This window comes from Leptidea sinapis, chromosome 15 (genome assembly GCF_905404315.1).
Source record: "Leptidea sinapis chromosome 15, ilLepSina1.1, whole genome shotgun sequence".
Lineage (NCBI taxonomy): Eukaryota > Metazoa > Arthropoda > Insecta > Lepidoptera > Pieridae > Leptidea > Leptidea sinapis.
In genome coordinates, this window is record NC_066279.1 from 13,626,532 (window position 1) to 13,652,953 (window position 26,422).

General features: G+C 39.1%; 4 protein-coding genes, 1 non-coding gene and 1 pseudogene across 5 annotated transcripts in view; 2 read left to right on the top strand and 4 right to left on the bottom strand.

The window, feature by feature from the left end:
* The window catches only part of LOC126968314 (uncharacterized), a 512,088-nt gene that overhangs the window by 362,492 nt on the left and 123,174 nt on the right, over window positions 1-26,422 (bottom strand). The window lies entirely within an intron of this gene.
* The window catches only part of LOC126968345 (uncharacterized), a 93,271-nt gene that overhangs the window by 46,428 nt on the left and 20,421 nt on the right, over window positions 1-26,422 (bottom strand). The window lies entirely within an intron of this gene.
* Window positions 6,266-6,384, bottom strand: LOC126968548 (5S ribosomal RNA; annotated as a pseudogene).
* Window positions 9,089-9,207, bottom strand: LOC126968538 (5S ribosomal RNA). Its single transcript, XR_007730243.1, has one exon. It is a non-coding gene; the product is annotated as a 5S ribosomal RNA (ribosomal RNA).
* Window positions 15,787-18,147, top strand: LOC126968342 (uncharacterized). Its single transcript, XM_050813325.1, has 3 exons — window positions 15,787-16,137; window positions 16,290-16,390; window positions 17,553-18,147. Exons 1-3 carry the CDS (start codon window positions 15,879-15,881, stop codon window positions 18,120-18,122), a joined length of 930 nt encoding a protein of 309 aa, XP_050669282.1. The 5' UTR covers window positions 15,787-15,878; the 3' UTR covers window positions 18,123-18,147.
* The window catches only part of LOC126968340 (androgen-dependent TFPI-regulating protein-like), an 81,848-nt gene continuing 76,332 nt past the window's right edge, over window positions 20,907-26,422 (top strand). The window contains exon 1 of the mRNA XM_050813320.1: window positions 20,907-21,122. Coding sequence (XP_050669277.1) covers window positions 20,922-21,122 — 201 coding nt within the window. The 5' untranslated portion in view covers window positions 20,907-20,921. The remainder of the gene's footprint in view (window positions 21,123-26,422) is intronic.

A 26,422-nucleotide genomic window follows, 5' to 3' on the forward strand; every position in this document is an offset into this window, starting at 1 on the left:
AACCATACCGGATATTTAGATCTCGTGTTGGTTGTTTTAGGAACAAATTTGTTAATGATATTGTTAATTTTTTTATAGAACTCAGATACCATACTATTTACGTTATCATGGACGCATAGCCTTCGATTCCAATCAATTCAAAACAAATAAATAAATAAAATAAATAAATAGTTTTCAGATCATTGATAATAGAAACATAGTCTTTTATAAAAATTAAGTTTTGCATTACCTCTCGCTCGCAAAAATGATATTCCAGAACTTTCAATATTTAACAATAAGCTAGGATGATTCGTATATGTCCTACTTAACACGTCAGGTGGGGCTGATACATTAATATTAGACATGTTACTCAATACTAAATCTTAAAAGCGGTCATCGCTATTACTAATACAATTAAATTGCTTTAGGTTATTCATAGACATAAAATCAACTAAGGCAAAGCCAAGAGTATTGTTATAGTTAGAGGGAGTCATAAAAACTTCGTTTGCTTGTGACTTCCAGTTAATAAACCCTAGGTTGAAATCACCAACTATAATGACGTCATCGCTTAAGTTGAAAGCTTAGTCAATTTTGTCCAAAAATTGTGTCAACGTCCCAATTTTTACAGGTGGAGGTAGATATACCACACATATAGAAAGTTTTTTTATTGCTTGATTAATATTAACATGTAATGTGACCCATAAATCCTCGACATCTGATTCCCATGACTCAACTCTGAAAGAAGAAATGTCCTTAGAGACTGCTAACATAACTCCTCCACCATCTGATTTAGTATTGCTAGAACTCGAACGATCCCTATATACGATAGACGGTATATCTGTTGTCAAATAATTCATTGTTTGAAATACTGGATTTCAACCAAGTTTCGGTAAGAGCGATGACCTTATAATTAGAAGTTGATAAGTTCTTTAGAAAGTTTGTCGTCTTAGTTCTCAACCCTTGAGCATTTTGGTAATAAATGTTAAGCATCTTATAAAAAAACTATAGAGAAAAACAATTAATTATTAAGCTACAATTATATACTAAGTTTACAATTTAATGTACTAAATTAAGTTAAAAGATTTCAGGTTTCGTTGTTCTTAATAAGCAAGGCTTGGCAGTTTTCATTTTTTCTCGTAAAAACGCGCCCATTGCGAATCCATACAAACTTATACTGCATCTGTTTTGCTTTCAAACGGGTAGCCGCGTAAAGAGCATTGGTTAATGGAGTTAGATGTTCGGATACAAATATAGGTTTTTTAGTTCCTCCAATACCAAGATGGCGAGAGTTTAACTTATCTTGCGGATTCTTCTTGTTAAATTTGCTCACAGCAGCCAGAACGACGTCACGTTTGCGCGGGGTACCTAACTTAACTACGACGGATCGAGGTCTATTACTGTCATTTGTTAATTTAGCCACTCTTGTCACGTGTTGTACATCATCCTGAGTGAGAGGACAGTCCACAGTCTTGGCAAACTGAATTACAGTTTCAAATAAATTCTCTGATCTATTCTCTGGGATCCCATTAATAAGTATATTGTTCTCCCGTACATGAAGTTCGACGGAGCTTAGCCGGTTCGTTAGATCAGTGACAGTAGATTTTAACCTCTCATTATCTTTTTTTAAATGGACTATGTCAATATTCTTTTGTTCTAGCGATGATTTTATGTCTTCAAATTGTCGGTTCAGGAAGCTGATTGTGTCTTGGAACTTTATATTATTCTTTAATTTATTTCTTGTAGTGTTATTTTTACAAAGTTTTACTACGCAACCCGGCATTTTAGTTTTAATTATTAGCAAAGTTTACCAGAACATGTTGCACGTCGTCATTATACGAGACTGAGCACTTGGGCGCAGTATTAGTCGCCGCACTTTGCGACTACGCCTGCGGTATCTAGTTGGAGCGCAGCGGAGACCAATTCTTAATCTATGTCTATAAGTTTAGTTTAATTTGAAATGAGCCATTGAAGGCCTTGCGTAGCCCCACTCGATGGTAGGTGGTTGTGTTGTCAAAGGTCTTGTTGTAAGGTCAAAACTAAGCGATTTCTAAAATTCCCTTTTTTTTTTCAAAAAATTTTGCTTCAGATTTTTTTTATAATTGCTCAAACGACTGCCACTGCTTCGGAAGCGATTTGCGCTCTGGGAAAGAATACAAAACGGCCCAGAAAACTCTCACAGAAATTTTTAAAACTCTTTTATAAATTCTATTCTAATATATCGTGAACAATGTGTGACCAATGAGTACTTTGACGTGTCACAAAGCCACACATTGTTCGAGACGGGCTCGAGTACGCCCACTTGGGCGTAGTATTATTATATTAGTATAGACGTCGAATGGACTGAAAAGAAAAACAATGCAAAGTTGGTAAACAAAGGTTTTCGTCATTAAACATAATGGAGATGTACAGTTTTAATATTGTAATTTTGTTAATACGTTCACACGATGTACGAGTATGAGCGATAATAATTATTGTTGAATGTGAAAGTTAATCACCTCCAATGGACTAGAATCCATTATTCTTTGTTTTATTTAAAACGTGATTTGTTTTAAGAGTATTGTCGTTTATTTTAAGAAAGAGAAACCGTTTAATTACTGGCAGTAATAAGACTGTTATGGACATACCATTTTTACATAAGAAAGGGTTCTTACATACCAAGTTAACAAGACCGCATATTCCATAAATCATTCATAGATTTCCGCGTATTTCAATAAAACTAATTATCAAAATATGAGTTTCAGAGACTGTTACTGTAACCCTACCTATATACCAGCTGTAATATGTGGGTGCGCCAAAGTTCAGCTAAAATTTCAACTCCGCTATTTGGAAATCCGAAAATGTTCTTCCTAACATTTTTCATCCTAACAATCACAATTCCTAATTAAATTGTCTCTAATGTTAATAATTCCGAAGCATTCAACTTCATAATGTCAGTAGCAATAAACATCTATTTTACTTTTATTTGTTTTCCTATATTTTCTCAACATAACCATTGTTTATACTATTATTCAAAGTCATATCTTTTATGTTTAGCTTTCTTTTTATTCATAATAATCAATATTATATACATTAATTTTGCGTAAGTTTCTTTTCACATAACATGTAGGTATAACATATAAGAATAATAGTACCATGGTACAAGTAGTTAAATACATGTTTTTCCAGAAACTAAACGTAAGTAGGGTTAAATTAGAACATAAAATATATATATATGAGCCCGGCCGCAGGGCGGGCAACATGAACTTAGCAATAGACAAAACTCAATACGTTAAGTAAAGCATACCCCCAATTATAATCATTAAATCTATAAATATCATCTTCTACCCACATATATTTTTTATTACACTTGGTAAATGTTTCTTTTTGAGTATGAGTGAAAATATTATGGTGAGTATGTTTAGGGATAGGGATAGGGAAGCGTTATGATAAAAAACAGTAGGAGTTTAAATATATTTACATTAATGATGTTATTAATTACAATTTTCGGAAACATCAGTGATATGAGCATCGCCGGTAGCACTGCAAATATTATGAATGAAAACTTTAGGATGAAAATTTTTAGGAAGAATGATCATTCGGATTACAAATAGTTAGGAAGAACAATTTTGGGTAAAGAACTTTAGGTGAGCCAATATGGACCCGTAATATGTACCTATACTGAAATCTGCATCCGAACGAGCTGTATGAAAAAATGACATATTTCAAGTGTAATGCAATTTACCTTCGAAATAAATAAAATATTAATGATTTGTTAAAATGTTGTATACTTGTAATGTTTATCGTTTGCTCACGAGTGAAACAACTAATCTTTACTATGTAGCACTACACCTGGACACGTCCACACGCAACCAATAGCCGATTAGAACTGGCCTTCCGCTTTTTTTTTGCGCCCAAACAAAGGGAAAGGGCTACCCTCCGGGATAACGACTGGAGGGAGGTGGTGAATGCTCATGTATACCAACGCAGCCTAAGTCTGCGTTGGTTATGTGGGACTCACGTGAAAACCTAGGTGCCTACCCACTAAACACCACCTGCAGTTGGCTTTGGGCAGGTGCCCTCTAAGCCTACATCAAAGGCGATCTTCTCTTGGGGAGAGAGAGGCGCAAGCGGCACTCCTGTGGAGTATCCGCTGAGATGACCTTCCGCTGTACTGTGCATTCCTTATATAGCACACAATGTCACAAGGTTAATGTCACTGTCGATGTCGTGACAGTGACAATAATAGTTAACACATACTCTGTTAAGACTAGATGTCAGTACACTACAACACTTTCTATTGTAAAAGTTTGTTTCATAATAATCGACAATGTACTGTGTTTATGAAACGCGCGCTTAATCTTTCTATTGGGCTGTCTTAGCTTACTAAGCCCAGCATAATTTTAGCTGTCAAATGAATATAAGTACCAAATCAAAAATTTTTATAAGCTTAAACTCATATAAGTTTTACGTAAGTAAAGCCTAAGTATAGTCTAAGTACGCACTATACAGTTCTGTCTTAGACTTTGCTCAGACTTATCTAACGAGTTAAGTCGAAGTCTGTATTTATGAAAATAGCTTAGCTTAAAATTTAAGTCCACCATAACGACGACGAAAAACTAAGACTACAAGCCAAATAAACACTAGATCAACAATTACCTGCGTCATCACAACTGTTGTTCTACTTTAAAAAGAATTATGTATAAATTACGGAGATTAGATTTAAATAAATGTTAGTGCTCCTTTAATTATCTGCAATAAAAACTAGTCAGATATTATATTAACGAAGATGTTTAGGCTGTTTTATCTGCATATTATGTAGCTAGATAATAACTATTTTTAACCGACTTCAAAAAAGGAGGAGTTTCTCAATTCGTCGGTATGTTCTTTTTTTATGTTTGTTTCCTCAAAACTTTCGAGTGGGTGCACCGATTTTGATAATTCTTTTTTTATTAGAGAGCTGGTGCTTCCCGTGTAGTCCCATTGTAATTTGGTCCAGATCTGATAGTGGCATCCATGAGAAAACCATAAAAGTCTTAAATTTGCTATACATACGTATAGCAAAGTGGTTGATAAATTTACGAATAACTCAATATCGCGCCAACCGATTTCGATGATTCTTTTTTTATTGGAAAGGATATACTTCAAAGATAGTTTGGTTGGGTTTGGATTACGGAATCCATTACAACGTAACGGAACTCTTCAATTCTTATGTTCAAATTAACGATACTCGGCCGAATCTTTTTTATGCTATCCGGATATTTAAGTCATCAACATCATAACATAGTTATGGTCAAGTAATTGTCGTAGTCAAATATGATGATCAATGGGACTCCTAAACGACTTACAGTAAGCCTGCGATCTGTGGCAGAATTTCTGTGTGTAATCAAATTGCAAAGCGCTTACGTTCATTGCTGCATTGAAAAATTTTATATATCTATAATTAGATAAATTATTAGTTAGTGTACTTCAAAATCACTAAAAATAAAAGATAAAAAATATTTTAACAAAAAAACAACCGACTTAAAAAGACTATTCCAAAACAATAGATATAATATGCAGCACATAAATGTATAAAATTAATTGCGGATTTGTATACAATCACTTATAAATCCTCTTAGGTCATTTTAAATCTATTTAATATGACCTATTTGATTTGAAAAAAGCCCAAGGAAAAAGAGACAAATTGAGAAAGATAATTTACCCAAAAAAAACTTATAAATAATAATATTTCTTTAGGCCATTTTATGGAAATACTTCGTAAATTACATACCTATGTACAAAAGTTAAACATCTTCGCCTGTTTCGACATATGGTACTTATTATACAACTCACGTTTTAACTATTTTTATATCTTAATAAAAAAGTGTAGTTGAACCCGTGGTGTGAAGACGAGGAAAAAACAATTTCTATCCTTAATCATTCGTTATCTAAACTATCGAGAATGTCGATATCATGAGAATAGAAATTGACACATCACTTATAATATCAATTACCAACAGGGTGTAGTAAAACCCTTGGTGTGACCACGAGGAATAAAAATTACTCGAAGTCACACTGGTGTGACAAACTGGTGTGACCACGAGTCGTGGATGCATTTGATATCGTCGTAACGTTTTACAGAAAAAAATCATTACATCGGTACATACTGTTACTTATTCAAAAAAGTTTAAATTTTTCAAATTTAAAACGTGGGTATTCAACGTGGTATGGAGTATGGACGTTGGCGATGGAGCCTTCGAACAATATCAATAAATAATAACACATTGTAAGTAAACTAAAACAAAATAAGTGTTAAAATGAACAAAAAAGCCAATTTCACGCGGTGTTTCCAAGCGGTCACCCATCTAAGTACTGACCGCGCCCGACGTTGCTTATCTTCGGTGGTCGGACGAGAACCGGTGTATTCAACGTGGTATGGACGTTGACGATGTAAAGTTCGAATAATATAAATTCATTTTACTGTTGTACATAATTTCTAAAATCATTGTACTATTCTATTACTTTACGTAATGTTAGTTCAGTTATGCAATTTGTGTCAAAATTACTTTTCTTCGCGCACTAGTATTGATCAAATACAGCCTTTAAGGATTGGTCTCCTAAGAACATTAGCTTTTATATTACGGCAACTGTTAGATGCTGTCCAGTAGATGTAGTGTCATCCAATACAAATCGCGAGTGTAAGACGTAGCTTGTCATGTACACTAATGACTTAACTAATATTCCGAGCCTGTTATTATCGGTTGTCTAACAGCAAGAGACTATCTAGACGTATAAATTATCTAGGCAATAAGTATCTACGCGCTCAATAGGGCTATTGGAAACCCCACCACTGGCGACTATTTCGGTGAACGAAACAGTCTTGCTAATGTTGCTTTACATCGTGGAAAAGCTGCCAGTATTCTTGGTACACTTCCCCATCATGATAGTTTTAACTTCATGTAATTACAATATTAAGAATTGTAAATAAGCAATGTATTGTTTTGAATAACATAATTTATAATAAATTAATAAATATTTCTTTATTGGTAAATTTTGTATTTGCGAGATACTTGATATTTACTTTATTTTACACGAATGTAGTATGAATTAATTTTTAGTTAATTTCAAGGTCACATTTAAGGATATATTTTACCAAAAGAAAATGGTAGTTACGTAACTATATAATAATTGATTGCTGTGAACTTGTTTTGTTATGAATTGTTAGTATTTTTATAATACAGGGGGCACACTAAAATTTTTGCACTTCTAATCGGAACTATTTGAATTTCGAAAAACATTCCAACCTTCTTAGTAATAAAAAACAATTGGCGGGAAATCATTTGTCTATTGTTTTTTATCACACATCAAAGTTCTACGTACCTACGCAACGTGAATGGAATTAAGTCGAAAAGATTTTAGTGCGATGCTTTTTTAAGATTTTAAAACTTTTCTCTCTCCGCAAGACTGTGCCGCTTGTCTTCAAAATGCTTTTGGGAGAGAAGCACCTTGCTTGAGCACCGTGAGGCGATGGTTTGCTGAATTTGAGAGAGGTCTGGTTTCTTTACATAACGAATTTCGTGAAGGGCGGCTTTCAGCTGGCGGCAACGAAAATAATGTGGCTACTGTTAAGCGGCTAATTAAAGAAAACCTGTGGATTACCTATGAGACAATTCGAAGACTATTGGGGATTGATATGGGCCAAATTCAGAAAATTTTACACGAATGGTCACCTGGTGTTAAGTGATCACCGCTGCAACCTTTTTTTTACAACACCAGAGGAATCAAAGGAACGTTGCCAGCTTTTAAGGAAGGTGTACGAACTTTTTCTGTTCATGTCGTATTGTCCCGAAAACACCGCACAAGGGAGTTCATTCTACAGCATTTGTGGAAGAAAGCTCCTTGAAAACCGCAATGTGGAGGACCGCCACACATCCAGATGGTGGGGATGATACCTTGTGTCGTGTCGTGTGAAGGTGTAATTCGGAGGCAGGAATCAGGTGAAGCAGCTGTTCGGAATACTCGCCGTGATAAATGCGGTAGAAGACACACAATGAAGCGACGTCTCTATGCAACGCCAAGTGATCCAGCCGTTCACAGAGCACTGCGTCCCCGACAAGTCGAGCTGCTTTGCGTTCAGCGCGGCCAAATAGAAATGCTAGCATATAGGCAAAGCGTGCGAGAGAGAAAAACATCTCTGAGACACAGCAAGTTGGAGAAGGACAAAATTGACATAAAACTTCGCATTAGTTCCTTACGGCCGTTCCCAACATACTATCTACAGATAGAGAGACATTACTAACTTCTACTGTCAATAATTAGCTGTCATTAATGTGAAGCTGTTCCAATATATCCGATAAGTCATTCTTATCGCCTTATATTGGGACGCGTGAATTGCAATTTCCATACAAACTTTTATCGCTGGTAAGCTATACGTAGTCCCATTGACAGACAGCTTGTACGGATAAGGTGAGTTGGGACAGAAAAGTCAACGATACTTATGATTTTTATCTCCAGTAAGATATAGACTGAATATTGGGAACGGTCGTTAATACTTTGAATATTTAACCACTAGCTAACGAAAATAACAAACCAAAATTGGTCACGAAATATCGGGCTATCGCGTTGTCTATAAGCTATTATATTCTAAGTCTATGGTTTAAATAATGATGTCTGCATAATACTTTAGTTAAAAAATACATCAACGGTATTGAAGTGAGTATTTTAAATGATTATCTATAAAAACAACAGCCATTCTAACCTCCAATTTCTATAATTCATTGATTTCATAACACTTTTCTTTTTCAATTCTTTACATATTTTAAATATTTACTTATTCTATATTCAACTTCATAGTATGCACATACTCACACACTATCGATTGGTTGAATTTACCAGGTGTAAGTAACCTGTTCCTACATCTAATGACATTTGATATAGTCGTAACATTTTAAAGAAAAAAATCATTAAATCGGTACATACTGTTACTTATTCAAAAAAGTTTAAAATTTTCAAATTTTAAACGTGGACAAGCACCGGGGTATCCAACGTGGTATGGAGTATGGACGTTGTTGATGGAGCTCTCGAACAATATGTACATATAATAACAAAATGTAAGAAAATCAAAGCAAAATAAGTGTTAAAATGAACAAAAGGCCAACATCACGCGGTGTTCCCAAGCGGTCACCCATCTAAGTACTGACCGCGCCCGACGTTGCTTAACTTCGGTGATCGGACGAGAACCGGTGTTTTCAACGTGGTATGGACGTTAGCGATGGAGCGTTCGAACAATACCTACATGTAATAACAAGGTGTAAGAAAATCAAAGCAAAATAAGAGTTAAAATTATCAAAAAGCTAAAATCACGCGGTCACCCATTTAAGTACTTTTACGTTTTTTTTTTTTACCATTTAAGTTAAAAATTACTCGTAAATCGTAAGATTAGCATAATCGTACGAAAAGTGAAAATCGAATTGTTCTACTATAATTAACAACCAAATAAGTTAATATTTAACAAGACATCTAAAATATTTTGAGAAAGTTGTAGAATCTTCTTTAAATTATAATATGCGTAGATGCCTATTTATTGCTATTTTAAGATAAATTAAATATCTCTGAGTGACCTATGGAAAATTTTAAACCCATCAAAAGGTAAGTTCATAGATAATTCATACCTATTATTTCGTAGCAGCAAAAATAGGGAATACGAATAATGGAATCTGTTTATAATATCCTTTCAATAACTCTGGCAAAAATTAAATCATTTTTGCTCCCTTTCACTTCCCGACCTCAGATCGCCTGTAAATTATTCTCACTTTCAATTTTGTTGTATTCTCTTCCTTTTCCAATGCGTTTCATCATTTTGATTTTTTTTTTTCACCTTTTACCTTTTTAAAAGGCTTGAGCCCTGGTCTATAAAGTATTTCACTTGTTTAAGTAAGAGTTATTGCAATAAATATAGTGATTTGTCAAATGTTGTGTGATACAAATTATTAGCCGCGTACCCACCTAGCGCACAGGCTCGCGCGGCAGCCTCGATAGCAAAATGCCTCGGCTGGTGTGGACGTGTCAGAAAAGTTCGATTCAGGCAGGCAACGCGAGCACACGTGCCGCGTTATCTGTCCTCCTTCGAATATTTTTATTACCTGCGTTATCGCACTATCTGCTCAGGCCACCTGGGCTAGCTATTGTTATCGCGCGCCATTGTTCGGGACTCTTTGAGTCTCGCACCTGTTACGTTCCTTCGCGGAACGTACCTTAGTGATTATAAGTGTTAATTACCCGGTTTTACGATCGTGTTAGTTAGCACCTGTGCTGTGTTTCGCGATTCTGCACGCTAATCGTGTGTGTTGTGAGTGTTGCAGATCGTGCCGTGTGTGCCTTCTCCGTGGGGGCCTGCACAGCGTACATCGGGGTTCCGGCCCAGCCAGTCTACATCCAGCAAAGCTAAGTCTTAGGCTTATTTATTATTATTAATTTCTTTTAATTTTGCATACTTTATTGTTATTAATAGTATTTTATTAATGTGCAAGTGTTCAACTAAACTATAATTGTCCACTTTATTATTATATTCCCCCTCTGCCTAACTCGGGCAGCGGGGGTTGCCACCCGCTTAATTTAATAAATAACAACCATGGCTTCACCAATGGTTGCCGACAAGAGCCTTCTACGCGCCCTGCTAGATGAATTATTTACGGAGAAGATCGCTCCGTTAATTAAGGAAACGATAGATATCCAGACAGCGAAATCCAAATCTAAAAAATACAGATCGTCATCTGACGTTTCGAGTTCCGACGGGGAATCCGAAATGGAGATAGGCAATGCGTCCGACGCAAGTTCCGTGGCCTCGGTCAAACCGAGGAAAGTGATCACCCGATCAGCCCGCCCGCCTGTCCTTCAGGCGTACTTTGACGCGCAGGCGACCCCTAAGGTCCCCGCGGTCAGTCCTGACCGCACGGTAGCCCCTCAGGCTTCCAGTGCTTCACCGGCCCGGCCGGAATCCGCTCTACCGTCGAGAGCGGAGAGTGTCGCGTCGGATGCTGACGGCTTCATCACCGTCAGTCGCAAGAAGAAGCGCGGTCGTGAATCGCCTTCTCTGGATAGCACACCCGCGAAGAAAGCCGCGGCCACGACTGGCTCCGCTCCCGCGTTGCGCCCGCGCCCGCTAAAGCCCGCGTACCGCCTCCGACGAAGCGCCCGCCTCCTATTTTTATAGGGGACCGAGGCCGATGGTTATCCATCAAAAACAGGATCCCGCAGACGCTCTCCTTCCAGGCGAGGGCGTACCAATCACTAATTAAACTAGAGACCAGAGAGGTAGCGGACCACCGCGCCCTGACATCTCTTCTTAGAGAGCTGAGTGTGGGTTTCCACACGTACGCCCTGCCTGAGGAGAAGCGCCTGAGGGTCGTTATTAGAAACGTCCCCAAAGAGTTAGACGAGGCCGACATTCTGTCGGACCTCAAAGAGCAGGGTTACCCTGCACACGAGGTGCACCGCATGCGCGGAACCAACAATAAACAACCATTTAACATGGTTCTCGTAGTCCTCGACCTCACGCAAGAGGGAAAGGAAATTTTCAACATCAAATCGGTTTGTTCCCTTCAGGGCATCCGTACCGAAGCTCCTCGCAACCGCGGGGGGCCCGGTCAGTGTCACAGATGCCAATTATACGGGCACTCGGCACGAAATTGCGAACACACCCCGAGGTGTGTGAAGTGCCTCGGGAAACACGGCACGCCAGAGTGCCCTCGACCAGCGCAATGCGCGGAGCCCCCGGCCTGCGTCTTGTGCGGGGAGAAGGGGCACCCCGCGAGCTATCGCGGGTGTCCCAAGGCACCCAAACACAAGCGTCACCCAGGGCGCCGCCAGCCGCAAGGCAGAACAGAGAAGGTGGAGTTCACTCCAACCTTCAAACCTGCGCCGCCTCCAAAGGTAAACGCCTGGGCGAGGTCTCCTCCGGCTGCCAACGCTGCCACAGAGGCCACTTTCGCGGCCCCCGCGCCCCTCCGGCCTCCGCTAGCGTCCCGCCCGGCGGCGTCGGTCCCGCGACCGAGGCCACCGGCGCCCGCGTCCGCGGCAACAGGTAGCAAAGGCGGCAGCACCTTTGCTTTCATGTTCGAACTGTCAGAGACGTTCGACATTGACGAAATAACAGCCCTGGCCAGCAGGCTCGATGCTGTCCGGGAAGACCCGCCGTCGCTCCTGCAAGTTATGGCAGACAACGGCAAAATATTCCGTGCCCTCACCGAAATAGGGCTAAAGTATAAAAACAACATTCGCGATGCCTAATTACGTAAGCGGACGGGTCAAACCACATACGCTCCGTATAGCGTATTTTAACGCCCAAGGCCTTAAGCCTCAACTAGACTTGGTGAAGGAGTTCGCTCACGAACATCAATTAGACCTATTCTTAGTGCAAGAGACATTTTTAAAACCACGTATACGCGATCCGCGTATCGCTAATTATAACTTAGTTAGGAATGATCGCACCACCCGTATGGGCGGCACCCTCATTTATTTTAAAAGGTCTCTACACTGTATACCTATAGATCCTCCGGTCCTCACTAACATCGAGGCCTCTGCCATCCGGGTCAGTATGGCGAATCACCAGCCGATCACTGTTATTTCAGCTTATCTTCCGCCGAACAAACAAATATTAGACACAGATATAGAAGCATTACTCGGCCACGGGGCCGCAGTCATAGTGGGCGGCGATCTTAACGCCAAACACTCTAGCTGGAACAGTAGAGCCACAAATAGAAACGGAATTTTATTAGACTCTCTCACAGACACGCGGAACTTTTCAGTAATAGCACCCGACGAACCAACACGTTATCCGGATAACGTCGCGCACCGACCCGACATTCTAGACGTTGCGTTACTTAAAAACGTAACGCTCAATGTAAATTCAATCGAGGTTCTTCACGAATTAGAGTCAGACCACCGGCCCGTCGTCCTAAATCTAGGCCCACCGGTTAACTTTCAACCACCGACGAAAACAGTGATCGACTGGCAACGGCTGGAAAAGGATCTCGAGTCTATCAAGTCCGACGACCTTGACCGTATACCGGACGGCATCGACTCGGTCGACACGGCTCACAGTGCTATCTCTCATGTGACGTCACATATACAGAGTAGGATCAAGGCCTGCTCCAGGCAGGTTCCGACGATGCAACCGCATCGCCTAAACCTGCCTCCAGAGGTCAGGAACTTACTCACACAGAAGCACAGAGCCACTAGACTTTACGACAGGTATCCGTCGGTCGAGAATAGGCGCCACCTCCGCTACCTACAGCGGGTGGTACGGGAACGTATCGCGGAACTCCGCGGCGAACGTTGGGACCGCTTGCTCGGCAACCTTAAGCCATCACATGTGGCTTTCTGGAAGCTGCCTCGCGCGTTCAAACAGGAGCCGCCCACTGTCATGCCTCCTTTGGACAGACCGGGACTGCAGCCGGCGCTCGATGACGATGAGAAGGCTGAATGCCTCGCCGATAGTCTCGAGAGTCAGTGCTCTCCAAATGCAGCAGCCGACCCGACACACGTTGACGAAGTTGATCGTGAAGTTGAACGTCGCTCCGCTCTGAGCCCTTCAGGCGACGTAATAAAACCCACCTCTTACGAAGAGGTGAAACTAATAATTAAGGAGCTTCACTCCAAGAAGGCCCCGGGGCCCGACACTATAAACAATAGGGTTCTTAAAATCCTACCCTCGACTCTTATTACTTTATTGGTTACCATTTTTAATATTCTATTGTCTAATAGCGCGTTCCCCGAACAATGGAAGGATTCCATTGTTATCGGTATCCCAAAACCCAATAAACCTAAAGCTAATCCGAGTAGCTATAGGCCTATTAGTTTAATTAACTCGATCGGGAAACTTTACGAAAGATTAATTCTCGCGCGTCTTAATCATTACATCGCGGAGCTTAACCTGATACCCGACATACAGTTCGGATTCAGAACCGCTCACTCGTGTCCCCAGCAGGCTCACCGACTCACCGAGTACATTCTCATACGGCGTCAATTTCACGCTACCACGGCAGCCGTGTTTTTCGATGTCGCGAAGGCCTTCGACAAGGTATGGCACAACGGCTTAGTATTCAAGCTGTATCAACTGGGAGTGCCAGACAGGCTCGTGCGTATCATTCGAGCCTACCTTACCGATCGCTCCTTCCGATATCGAGTAGAGGGCACCCTATCCTCACCCAGACCCATCAGGTCTGGCGTGCCACAGGGTTCGGTCCTCTCTCCCACTCTTTTCTCGCTCTTCACGAGCGACATTCCCAAGTATCCGAGTGTCCAGCTCGCTCAGTACGCTGACGACACGGCACTCTACTTCGGCTCCAACCGCTCAACCTTGAGCAAGAACATTAAAGTGCTTCAAGCCGCCGTCGATGAACTAGGCAACTGGTTCAGAAAATGGCGGATTGAAGTGAACCCCACCAAGAGTGCAGCGGTACTCTTCGGTAACGCGAATAGCATCCGCGCTAAAAAACAACCGACTGACGTTATTAAACTGTATGAAACACCCATACCGTGGGTGAAGGATTACAAATACTTAGGAGTCACGTTCAACAGCAATATGAACTTCAAGAAACATATTGATACGGTATGCAATAGAGCCCGATTTGTCCTCAGTCGCCTTTATCCACTTGTGTGTGGGCGAAGCAAACTTCCGCTCAAACACAAAGTGACGCTGTACAAAACCATCGTACGGCCCATACTGTCATACGCAAGCGTCGTTTTCGCGCACACCCGAACGAGCTACTTACGTCGTTTGCAAGTAGTTCAAAATAAATTCACGCGCATGGCAACCGGAGCCCCGTGGTTCATCCGAAACGTTGACCTTCACCGCGACCTAGAGCTTCCGACAATAGCTCAACACTTTAAAGAGATCTCGCGACGCTTCTTTGACAAGGCGCCTAACCATCCCAACATCTTGGTTAGGAAGGCATGCGGGTACACCCCCCTTCACCATAGTCTCAACCCAATAAGACGTCCCAGACATGTAACGGTAGACCCGGATGACGACATCACCATCGCGAACGCGACACCCACACAAACACCGACACAGACACGCACACACCGCCTTCGCAGGCGTAGGCGCGGTCAACCACCGCAAACCACTGGCACTCGTCACTCTGACGATGGCCAGCGGCCCGCACCCTAGATACACCACACATTGTTTTGATACCCGACGAGACGTTAGTCCTCGTCCTGTAATCGCTTCACTACACTCACTCACACACGGACTGACTGACGGACTGACATACACCACTTACACAATCACAAACACACTCCACAAACAGACACAAACACAAACATACATGCACACAAACATTTACACTACGTACACACATACAAACACACATACATGCAATCATAAACACATACATACACACTTACATACATTACACAAAACATCACCACACTCGCCGGCGAGTGTGCTCTTATCACCTTTTCATCTTCATTTCATCTTAATTTTCATTCTCTCTCCTTCCCACAAGCACACAGCCGGTCTGAGGTTCGAGTCTCCTTAGGAGACGCCCCGCGACTGTTGTTGCGTAGTCTTTGCGGCCTCCACGGCCCACGTCCTACTTCGCTGTGAAAGCCAGGGCTGCTAACAGCACAGAGGAGGTTTTAGTCGGTATGGGGTGTCCGCTTACGCGGACACTCGAGTCCGACATATTACGCCCCGTTCCGGGGCGTAAATACGTAACAGTATTTCCTCCTCTCAAAAAAAAAAAAAAAAAATGGTGTGGACGTGCCTCGGCCTGCCTCGGGCGCGCGTTTGCTCGACCGAGTACGGCTCGGCCCCGAGCCATCTGTTGTCGGTAAACTTGACGCGCTCAAAGGTGCCTCAGTGAGCGCTGTGCGTTAGGTGGGGATGGTTATGTTTTGGCTCGCGCGCGAAGCTACTTCAAGTTTTGTCTCTTGCCATGTTTGTATTTTGTAATTTTGATATCATGGGCAGTCAGGAGGAGTCCATTCGCTTAATACAACTGTACAGCACGTACAATGCGCTTTGGGACCCCAAAGATCCAAAATATTTAAACAAAAATCAGCGGGAAGATAGTTGGCGGCAAATATCTGCTCTGCATATGCCTGTCAAGGAAGTGAAAAACAAAATGGTGTCCTTGTGTGGTTCTTATCGTCGAGAGAAAAGCAGGGAGAAAAAAAGTCGCATAACAGGTTCAGGTATGCATTTTTATACTTAAAAATATGAACTTACAAATTATTTGATAAAATAATTACTTAATATATACTAATTAAATTGAAGAGAATTTATTTATACAATTCAAATATTTTAAATTATGGAAATATAAATTATATTTTTTGTTCTGTTTCAGGCGCTGCAGATGTTTATAATTCGAAGTGGTTTGGATATCCTTATTTCCATTTTCTTAAGGATAAAAATGAAACTGGTGACACTCGGGAAACGATGCCGAATGTAAGAATTTTTAACTATGCATAATGATTTTGAAATGGTATAGAACCATTAGTCATAAAATGTTCTGCCAAGTGCAACCGTATTTCTTTTGCGTTATTAGAACTACGCCTTGGAAACGCTGCAATTGGTGCGAATGTAACTTCATTTATTTCATTTCTCCATTGGCCAGGAATCAGTGCGCCATCAAGTTCTCTGTCAAACAATTCCGGTGAAATAAGATTAGTTGAAGTATTTTTTCGGATGTAGTTGTACAAATATACAGCTGCTAAGACAACCTTTGTTGCTTTATTTGGTTCTAGTAAGATAGGTTTTCTAAAAACGCGAAATACGGCACTTAATATACCAAATGCATTCTCAACGACACGTCGAGCTCGGCTAAGGCGATAATTAAATATTCTTTCTTTAGAACCATTTTCTGGGTTGCCCTCAAATGGTTTCATGGTATATTCGTTGAGTGCAAAGGCTTTATCGGATAAAATAAAATAAGGAACTTCTGTTACATATGGTATTTCCAATATCTTCTTTTTAGGCACGTTCAATTCTTTCTTTTCTAGCTTTTTATACAACGTTGTGCTTTTAAAAACACCACCATCAGAGATTCGCCCTTTGCTACCAACATTTACATACAAGAAATTGTAGCTAGCATCAACTAATCCAAAAAGCACGATGCTTGGAAATTGCTTGTAATTATCATAATCAGTGCCACTGTTAATCGGTGCCTGCAACATAACATGTTTTCCATCCATCGCTCCAATAGCGTGGGGAAAATTCCATTTATTTTCAAATTCTTTTGATATAGCAAGCCACTCTTCTTCTGTAGATGGGATCTGTAAAAAAAATTATAGAGTACTCAGCATGACAGGACCCTCCGCTGTTTGAAAGTATTCAGACTAAACGTATTTGGCCCCTATGAGTGGTTGTATTAGGTACTATACACCACTCCATATTTGGCCCCTTTTAGTGGTAGTCCGAAGACGTTCAAGCAATGGAGAATCCTGCTAGAAAAATATTTTAGATATCGCTACTAAGGTACTTGAAGGTATTAAATACTATGGGCGTTAAACTTTTGCTTCCAATCGGATTAAACGTAGGGTCCTGCCACATTATATACACATTCACACTGCACCACAAATTTATCTATTAATTAAAATTATGTTTTCAGGAGACAATACCGGAATCTTCACAAACTTCTGACGTAGAGAGACACACAGAGGCTGAAAACGCTCCGACCAAGTCGCAATTGCCGGAGGCTAGCATCGAGGAAGCGCCACCACAACAACAACAAGACCTAGCCTCGGAAACTATCATGCCTTCACCATCAGAACCTGCTCGTAAAAAAAAACGACATAATCCTAAGAAAACGCAGCCACAGGAAGATCCGGCAGATATCATGCTCTCAGAAGCCCTTGAATGCTTGCAAAAGTCTTCGACCGACATCATCGATCCATACTCTTCATTTGGAAGATACATAGCCAACGAGCTAAGGAAATATGATCCGCACACATTAGCGTATGTTAAGAACGCTATCAATAATATAATTTTTGAAGCCGATATAGGGAAATACACACAACAACAAATTAATACAGGATACTATACACAGCAGTACAGTAATTCCCCTACAATGGACTCATCTGGCACTTCATCATCAGCATCACATACCGCTACGTCTTCTCATGCCATTACACCATCACCTAATGCCAATGATGGATTCGAAACTATCACTGAATTGTAGTTAAAATAAACAATTGATTTTTAAATTTGTCAAATTATTTTTATTTACCTTTACATAATCACTTAAGGCTTCAATAATAGCGTCACAAACTTCTGGAACTATTCTTGAGATACTCTGCTTCGATACTCGAAATAAATATTGCAAGCTGCTATAAGATCTCCGGTTGCTAAAAATTTTAAAGTTATTAAAACTCGTTCATTCACAGTGATTGCTTCTCTATATTTTGTATCGCACTTTTTTATTTTATCAGACAACAATGAGCACAAATTTTCGAACTCTTGTAAGGACATTCGTGTAAAATTATGTACAGTCTGATCATGTACTAAATCTCCAAGTAATCTATTTCCATATTGGTGGCGACGCTCATACATTTTTCTAATTCAGAAGCGTCTAGGTTTTTTCTTGATACGTGACTGTTTTCGTTTCTTTAAACAATAAGCAGCTAGGAAAATAGCTGCAGCTGAAAATACACGACTGTCCATTACGAATACTCGCGGAATTATGATGGCTCAGCCTGCCTCGCGAGGCGGCCTCGTGTAAATTGAACCAAACTTCTGAGGCTGCCGCGGGAGCCATCGCTCGCGATCCGGACACCGAGGCTGCCGCGCGAGCCTGTGCGCTAGGTGGGTACGCGGCTATTGAATTGGTTCCTAGTACATTTCAACACTCTCATGCAATGTGTTCTTAAATCTTAAATGTCCTATGCAATGCTTCCTATATCATAAAGGACATTAATGAGTCAAAAGAATTTAGTAATATTTCATAAAATAAATTGTCTTTTATTTGAATGTAAGTAATACTTTATTTTCAGTTTATTAAAAGTGCATTTTAAATTAGCGACTAATAAAATACCAATTGAGATATCCGTTTCGAAGCCTATATCAGAGACGACACGAAGGATAGTACCTATTTGGCTATTTATAAAAAGTTCCATCAATTTAAAGCGGAAATCTTAACAAAACCTGTTTCAACACATATAGATTACCTACTTTTTAAATTCTCGAGGCAAACAAGTCTACATAAACCAATTTAAATGTGTAACCTTCTTGCTCAAGTAGTGTATTATATTTTTTAATTATTCGTTTGAACTTTAGATATAACGCATGTCGTTGTTGTACGCGTTTGTTTTGCGTGGCATTTGTGAATTATAATATTATTTACTTGATATTTAGACTTGTGACTATTGTAATTAAGGTAATTTTACCGAAGACGAAGCGATCTACGGTGGGAAATTTGAAAAAATGGAGTATACATTATGACAGCTAGCTTTAAATGTTAACGTAAAAGATGCTTTACGTAATAGGTTTTCTAAATGTTTTACGCGTCGGTGATAGCCATAATTAGAGCTTTAATAAGAATGTGTTTTGGATTTCACATTAATATAGTGTCCCTACTTTTAATCGACGCTTTATAAGGTAATGTTCTTGTGGTTCCTCTGGTGTTACAAGAGAGTATGTTTCGCCGTGATTATATACCATAAGGTGACCCCTATATATGCTCTTTTGTCTTCCTCCTTTATTATTATTCTTCTCACGATCTTTTGACTTCTTAACGTTGCCGAAGCCTCCCCGTTGCCAGATTATTAGCCCAGATGCTTCGCCCTATAGTTTGCCATCTCTCTGCACTCCACAGAACATGGGCGTCTGTTTCTTCTGCCCCAAGGCAGCCTCTGCATAGGAGTCTGTCTGTGACACCTATATTAAAGAGATGCCTGTTGAAGTTACCGTGACCTTCTCCATAAAAATCTTTTTAAGAATAAAGTTTCTTTTACAAGATCATTGTCATGTCTTAACGTCTATTTCAATTTCTTTTGATTCTTTTAGTTTTGTCTTTTTCAATTTCGTCTTCAATACGAAAACCTGAACTTGAGTTACAGGATACTATACAAGATCATTGTATTATCGTCTGTTTTAATTTCTTATGATTGTGTTACTTTTGTCTTTTTCAATTTCATCCTCAATCCGATGATTCTACATGAGTTACGGTATACAATATCACATAACAAGATCATTGCATTATCGTCTGTTTCAATTTCTTATGATTCTTTTAGTTTTGTCTTTTTCAATTTCGTCCTCAATCTGAAAACTCAACTTGAGTTTCAGGATCCTATACAAGATCATTGTATTATCATCTGTTTCAATTTCTTATGATTCTTTTAGTTTTGTCTTTTTCAATTTCATCCTCAATGCGATGACTCAACTTGAGTTACAGTATACAAATTACAATATCACATAACAAGATTATTATCGCCTGTTTCAATTTCATATGATTTTTTTAGTTTTGTCTCTTTCAATTTTGCCTCAATCCGATGACTCAACATATTCTACAGGGTACAAGATCATTGTCCTGTCTACATCTGTCAATCTGTCTCCTGACCTTTCGCAGATGAATCTTAAATCAATTCTAATAACAGACAGAGCCATTGAACCTATGAATTTTATAAGTTCGAATGGCCCGTAGGGTTTTATTCATATTAAAACGAAAGTTTTACAGCAATGCTGTTTGTTTGCCACACTTTTGCCAAGAAATCTTTTGTGACTGGAGTGTGAAACTTAATTTTAAAACCTATAGCAACTGTATCCCCTGTAATTCTACTATTAATTACTTTCACAAAGCTTATATCAACTTAGCATATATATCTATGTATTCAAGGGAATCTTTTTAATATAACAGTGCGCAGTGAGCAAGCATTTAGACCTTAATCAACAAACTGCCAAAGTAAAAAACATTTTTTTTTTAATTTTCCACCATATCACTTTTATTCCAAAAAGTTTTTATTCAATCAGCATTAAAAGTAAAATGTCTAACGTTGAAAGTAAACAGTTCTTGTGTAATCTGGTGTTACGGACAGTGTTTCATTTAATATATTTTGTTGGAGACTTGTGTGTGGCCTTGTGGGGATGCTATATTCTGCTGGTAATTAACGAGGAGCATCTTAAAATACCACAGATACGGAACCTTAGGGATTTGGCGCTGACGTTTTTTACTAATTGGAATTTTGTGAGTATTATTCTTAATTTTTTTGTAAACGTAAATGAAATTGTCGCTTTTTTCCATTTAATATTATAATATGGAATAAAACACTTTGAAAAGCTTAAACTGCGTGGGATCGTTACTATTTATTTACATACGTTTTTTCGAGCGATTATCACCTCTGACGCAATAAATGGCGCTGTTAATTATTGCGTCTTATATATATATACATACTTATATTTATTCATATAATAAAAATGGTCTTTGTTTGAGGCTCTTTCACGCCGAAACCACGACATGAAACTACCACTATTCGATGGGAAATTTATCCTTAATGGTTTATGGCGACTCATTTTTTTATTGTATTTGTAATAAGTACCCGTTATGCCCACGAAATTTCATAGAAATCGGTTCAGCCTTTTCGGAGGAGTTTGATAACAAGCACCAGGACACGAGAATTTTATATATAAGATAATAATCATGATGAAAATAACATTAATTTATAATTATATACCCGTGTTTTGATTAATTTGAACAAAAATAAGTTTTTTTACACACTCACACCATTATCCAGCACCCAGAATTCTATGGGATACGATAACGATATATTTAATTTAATTAATATACTATATATAATATATTTTAATTAATTAAAACATTAAATGAACCTTATCAATATCGATTTGGTTCAGGTAGATGCCCTTGGGCGTCACGGGCTATCCTACCTAAAATCGGTAGGCCGTATCAGTCGTCATGCTAGCATTAATGAAATCATCCGCAGGGCAATTGCGGCTCTTAATATACCAGCTGTTTTTTTTATTGAAAATAAGGGACGAGACGAGCAGGACGTTCAGCTGATGGTAATTGATACGACATGCCCATAACAATCCAGCACCGCTCAGGATTCACAGTAAGCATTACTGTGTTTCGTGAAGTAGTAATCTACTTCACGGCTGAAATAGGTGCCGTTATGGTACCCATAAGGAGTCTTCCACTGGTTTGCTCAGACATTACTAACGAAAAACTTTGCTAAAAAGTAAAAGCTGTAAAAGTCTAGTTCGCGTTTTATAACCCTCAGCTAAATCTTATGTAAGTAAAGTCTGAGCAAAGTCTAAGTACGCCCTACAGCCTCAGAGAGAAATTGTATTTACCCGCCGCGATGGCAAGCGTCCTGATGGAATGTCCCTGGTGGCTTGGGCACGGGGAAGGGCGCTGGTGTGGGACGCGACTTGCGTCGACACTCTGGCTCCTTCTCATGTCCAAGTTACGTCAGTTGGTGCTGAGGCTGCTGCTTCGACTGCCGAAGACTGCAACTGTCGCGAACATGTCGGTCTCGGTGAGTCATACATCTTTTTTGGAGTCGAGACACTTGGCCCGTGGGGCCCAGAGGCGCGGAGAATGTACAAAGTACTATCTTCGCGCCTCAATAGTGCTGCTGGAATCCCAAGCACTGGCAACTATTTCAGTCAACGGATCAGCCTAGCTATCCAACGCGGAAATGCTGCCAGTATTCTTGGTATACTTCCTTGTAATGTTTTAATTACAGGTAATTAAGTGTTGTAATTAAAATAGATATAACTTATAACTATTTTTGTGTTGAAATAATTCATTACATAAACATTCACAAATATATATAAATATGCATGACTCGGAAAAACACATTAATACTCATCATATAATTGTTTGTATCTACCGGGATTTGGACCCGGGACCTCTAGATCTACAGTACTGTAACAAGGAGTTCTTTTCCACATATAAGAACTCATTGTTGTATGGTTAGCCGTATGGTAAAAGAATAATATTTTATTCTAATTTAAGATATTGACGCGGATGAGAAGACAATCGAATAGTAACAGATTAGAAATGAATAGAGAATGAAGTAAAGTAAGAACGGTCGGCCTTCGGCCTAATATTTATAATTAATATGTTTAGTAGAAAGTGACAATGAATATAGAAGTATTAAAGAAGTTCACAGTTCCGTGCCGGTGCTCTAACCAACTGAGCTAACCGTTCGAGTACCGCCTCGTTATAAAATTCTGTTTGCTTTGTTCAACTCTCAGTTGGTTAGAGCCTGGCGCTCACGGAACGCCGGAGGTCGTGGGTTCGAATCCCGCATCATTCATAAAATTTTGTTTTTCAAATTTTATTTGTGTATTAATCCTAGAAGTGAGGGTTATCACTTTAAAAAACATAACATATTGATTAAAGAAGTTACTAAATTGTATTAATTCTGCAACGATCCCGCGTGTGAGGGAGTACCCACCCGCTTCAGTACCTACCTTGCTAGAAAACCAATGCAGCATCTGGTCGTATCGTAAACACCACCACAATGAAGCTGATTCCACAGCTTTTCAACCGCACTGCAGAGGAACGCCAGAGCTCCAGATGGTAGTGATGACATTCTAGTTTGAAGGCCTTATGTGCGAAATTAGAATTCAGCGGCAGGAATCAGGTCAATATATATAAATGCGGTAGTAATACAATGAGGCAATGTTCTACGCAACACCAAGTGATCATAGAGCACTCGATCGCTGAGATTATGACCAGCTCTGCATTACCCGTGATTAAATGGTTCGGAGTAATAATATACATTAAAAGGTATAAAAGGCATTTATTTTCTAAAAATTGATTCCTTTAGAATTCTTTTTGATGTCATTTCTAATAACTACTAGACACTACTACCGCTTCGGAAACAAATGGCTGAGTGAGAAGAAACGGCGCAAGAAACTCTCCCAGCATTCGTTTTTTGCGCTCTTTTTTCAATAAAAATATACAATATTGTACAGTCATTTCTATCGCTATAAAATAATCATAATCTAGTCCCAGGCTGTCCGATCACTTAGATATTCAGCTGTGGAGAAACTCTCCCAGCATTATTATTTTTGCGCTCTTTTCAATAAAAATATACAATATTGTACAAGTAATTTCTATCGCTATAAAATAATCACAATCTAGTCCCAGGCTGTCCGATCTCTTAGACATTCAGCTGTGGAGTAATTGGATTTACGACAAAGCCTTTTTTTATAAAACATTTAAATTTATTTATACATAATGCCTGAAAAGTGGCTGGGACTTTATTATAGAAGTGTATACACTCATTCAAAACTATGTCAAATTAACAAGACGACCCACTAACGGCCGTTTCCAATAACGTATCTCTAGTAACGGATATATTGCTATCACCGTTTAATGACAAGATCTTATCTATCCTCTAGTTACGACCAATGTAGTCATATTATTAGTTATAGTACAATGCTATCTGTCGATAGGTTATTGAAATGTAAGTAAGCGTAAAAGGATAGATTTGTCTACCTCTAGTAAGTTGAACTAAGGATAGATAGCGGCCGTAAAAGAACTACTTACGAAACAATTAATGACTATTTAATTACTTACTGAAAATAAACACTCACACACGGATGAGAACACATAAATAAATTATCACAAATTTAACGTGGTAATAAAATTAACGACATATTTAAGCTAAGTGACTCGAATAATGACTTGAAATGCAACAATATCACAAAAACTTTGTATTCAGGCATCATTACCGAGCTCAGATTTATAATATTTGTATCAGATTACACTAGAATTGAATCCAGACTAAATAATTTTACAAAAAGTATAATCAATTGTTAACGCGTCCATGTGTAATGAATCCTTGAAAAGTGACTGTCGATTTGTCGAAACTAGACATTATAGTTTTTGATGATGACCGTTTTATTTTACTAGATTACAATGATTCGTGTATGTGCATTATACAGCGTGTATCAACAAAAAATAATTTCTATTATTATGGTAAAAAACGTTTGAAAGTTTATTAGTTGACGTCTGGTCTCACAACCGCGCGTTTTTAAAGAAATTTGTTGCCACGCATAGCCACTTAGTGGAATCAAGTATCGGCTGTTGAATTCCCGAACCGATACGACGTAGGGACCTTCAACAAAAGAGCATACACCTTAAAGGCCGGCAACGCACTGACACCTGTTGTTGCAGATGTCCGAAGGGCGGTTGTCTCATCACTCCCATCCCGTGAGCCTCTTGCCCGTCAGCCTGCTCTTATATATAAAATAATTTGGTCTAATACAACAAATGTGACTTGTCTAACCAAAATGTGTAATTTATAAAATCTGGTTTTCAACATGCGTACACCATGGTATATTAAATTTGATGGATTTGGGACTAACTAAGTCCATAAAATCTAAAAATAATATTTACAAAATACAGCATTTTAAGCAACCATATATTAAATTGTACATTATAAAATTATCGAACAAAAAGTATAATCTTTTCAACGAATGCAAATAATAAATTAAATAAATAAATTAATTAAAAAACATACCTTCATCCTAAATACAATAAGGGGGCAAGGGCAAGCAAGACAATGTATTAAATGTATGTATGTAGATTTATCCATCAATCTATAAGGTTGTGGTACAATACAAAAGAGAAGATAATATTTCAAAGCCATAAAATTTTAATGGTTAAAAAGTGTTTCAATTGATTTTTTCTGACGGAAGTATCGCGTTACGTAACGAAGCATTTCTCTCATAAGAAGTAATCACTTCAATAAATAAATATACGTTTAGATACGTTATATATATATATCATCAGTCTGCAGCGTAACGCGGTAGCGTTTGGTCAGTTGTAAGTGTGTAATCGGTTGTTTACGTTTATTTAAAACTACCCACTATGGTTGTTAAGAAGTGCTTAAAATGCAAAAAAAATATCACCAAAAAAGTGCCAGGCCTGGAATGCAGTAGATGTGACAAGATTGTACATGCTGATCCCGAGTGTTCCAAGCTTTCCAACAAGCAACTGAAAACCCTTCGTCATTCCCCTGGAATCGAATGGTGCTGTGAAGATTGTTTAAAACAAATTTCTCGCCGGTCGTCTTTCATTATTCCAGATAACAGCGGTGATGACGATGAATCTGATTCGGAATCCATCGCGAATGTTCAAACTATTAATACGAAAAAATTAATAGAGGACATTGGTCGCGAGGTGAAAAAAGCATTTCGAGAAGAACTTGTTAATCTTGAGTCGTCACTGGAGTACCTAAGTGAACAAATGAGCACAATGCAGCAATCTATGAAAAAGCAAGATACCCTTATCAAAGACCTACAAAACAAAAACCTTGACCTTCAAAATTCCAATAAAAATATGCAATTAAGAATATCGGTACTGGAGCAAGAGATAAGGATTTTGAACAAAAATCTCTTTCATCATCTTTGGAAATAGCTGGGCTCCCCGAAATCCCTCCGAGCAGCATAGGCAAAGTGGTGGAAACTGTGGCTTCCAAATTGAACGTTGACCCAGCTGATGTCCAG

Coding starts and splice junctions, on each gene's coding strand:
- LOC126968342 (XM_050813325.1), top strand. CDS start 15,879: ATGTTTGTATTTTGTAATTTTGATATCATGGGCAGTCAGGAGGAGTCC. Junction 16,138..16,289: donor AAGTCGCATAACAGGTTCAG/GTATGCATTTTT, acceptor GTTCTGTTTCAG/GCGCTGCAGATGTTTATAAT. Junction 16,391..17,552: donor CTCGGGAAACGATGCCGAAT/GTAAGAATTTTT, acceptor TTATGTTTTCAG/GAGACAATACCGGAATCTTC.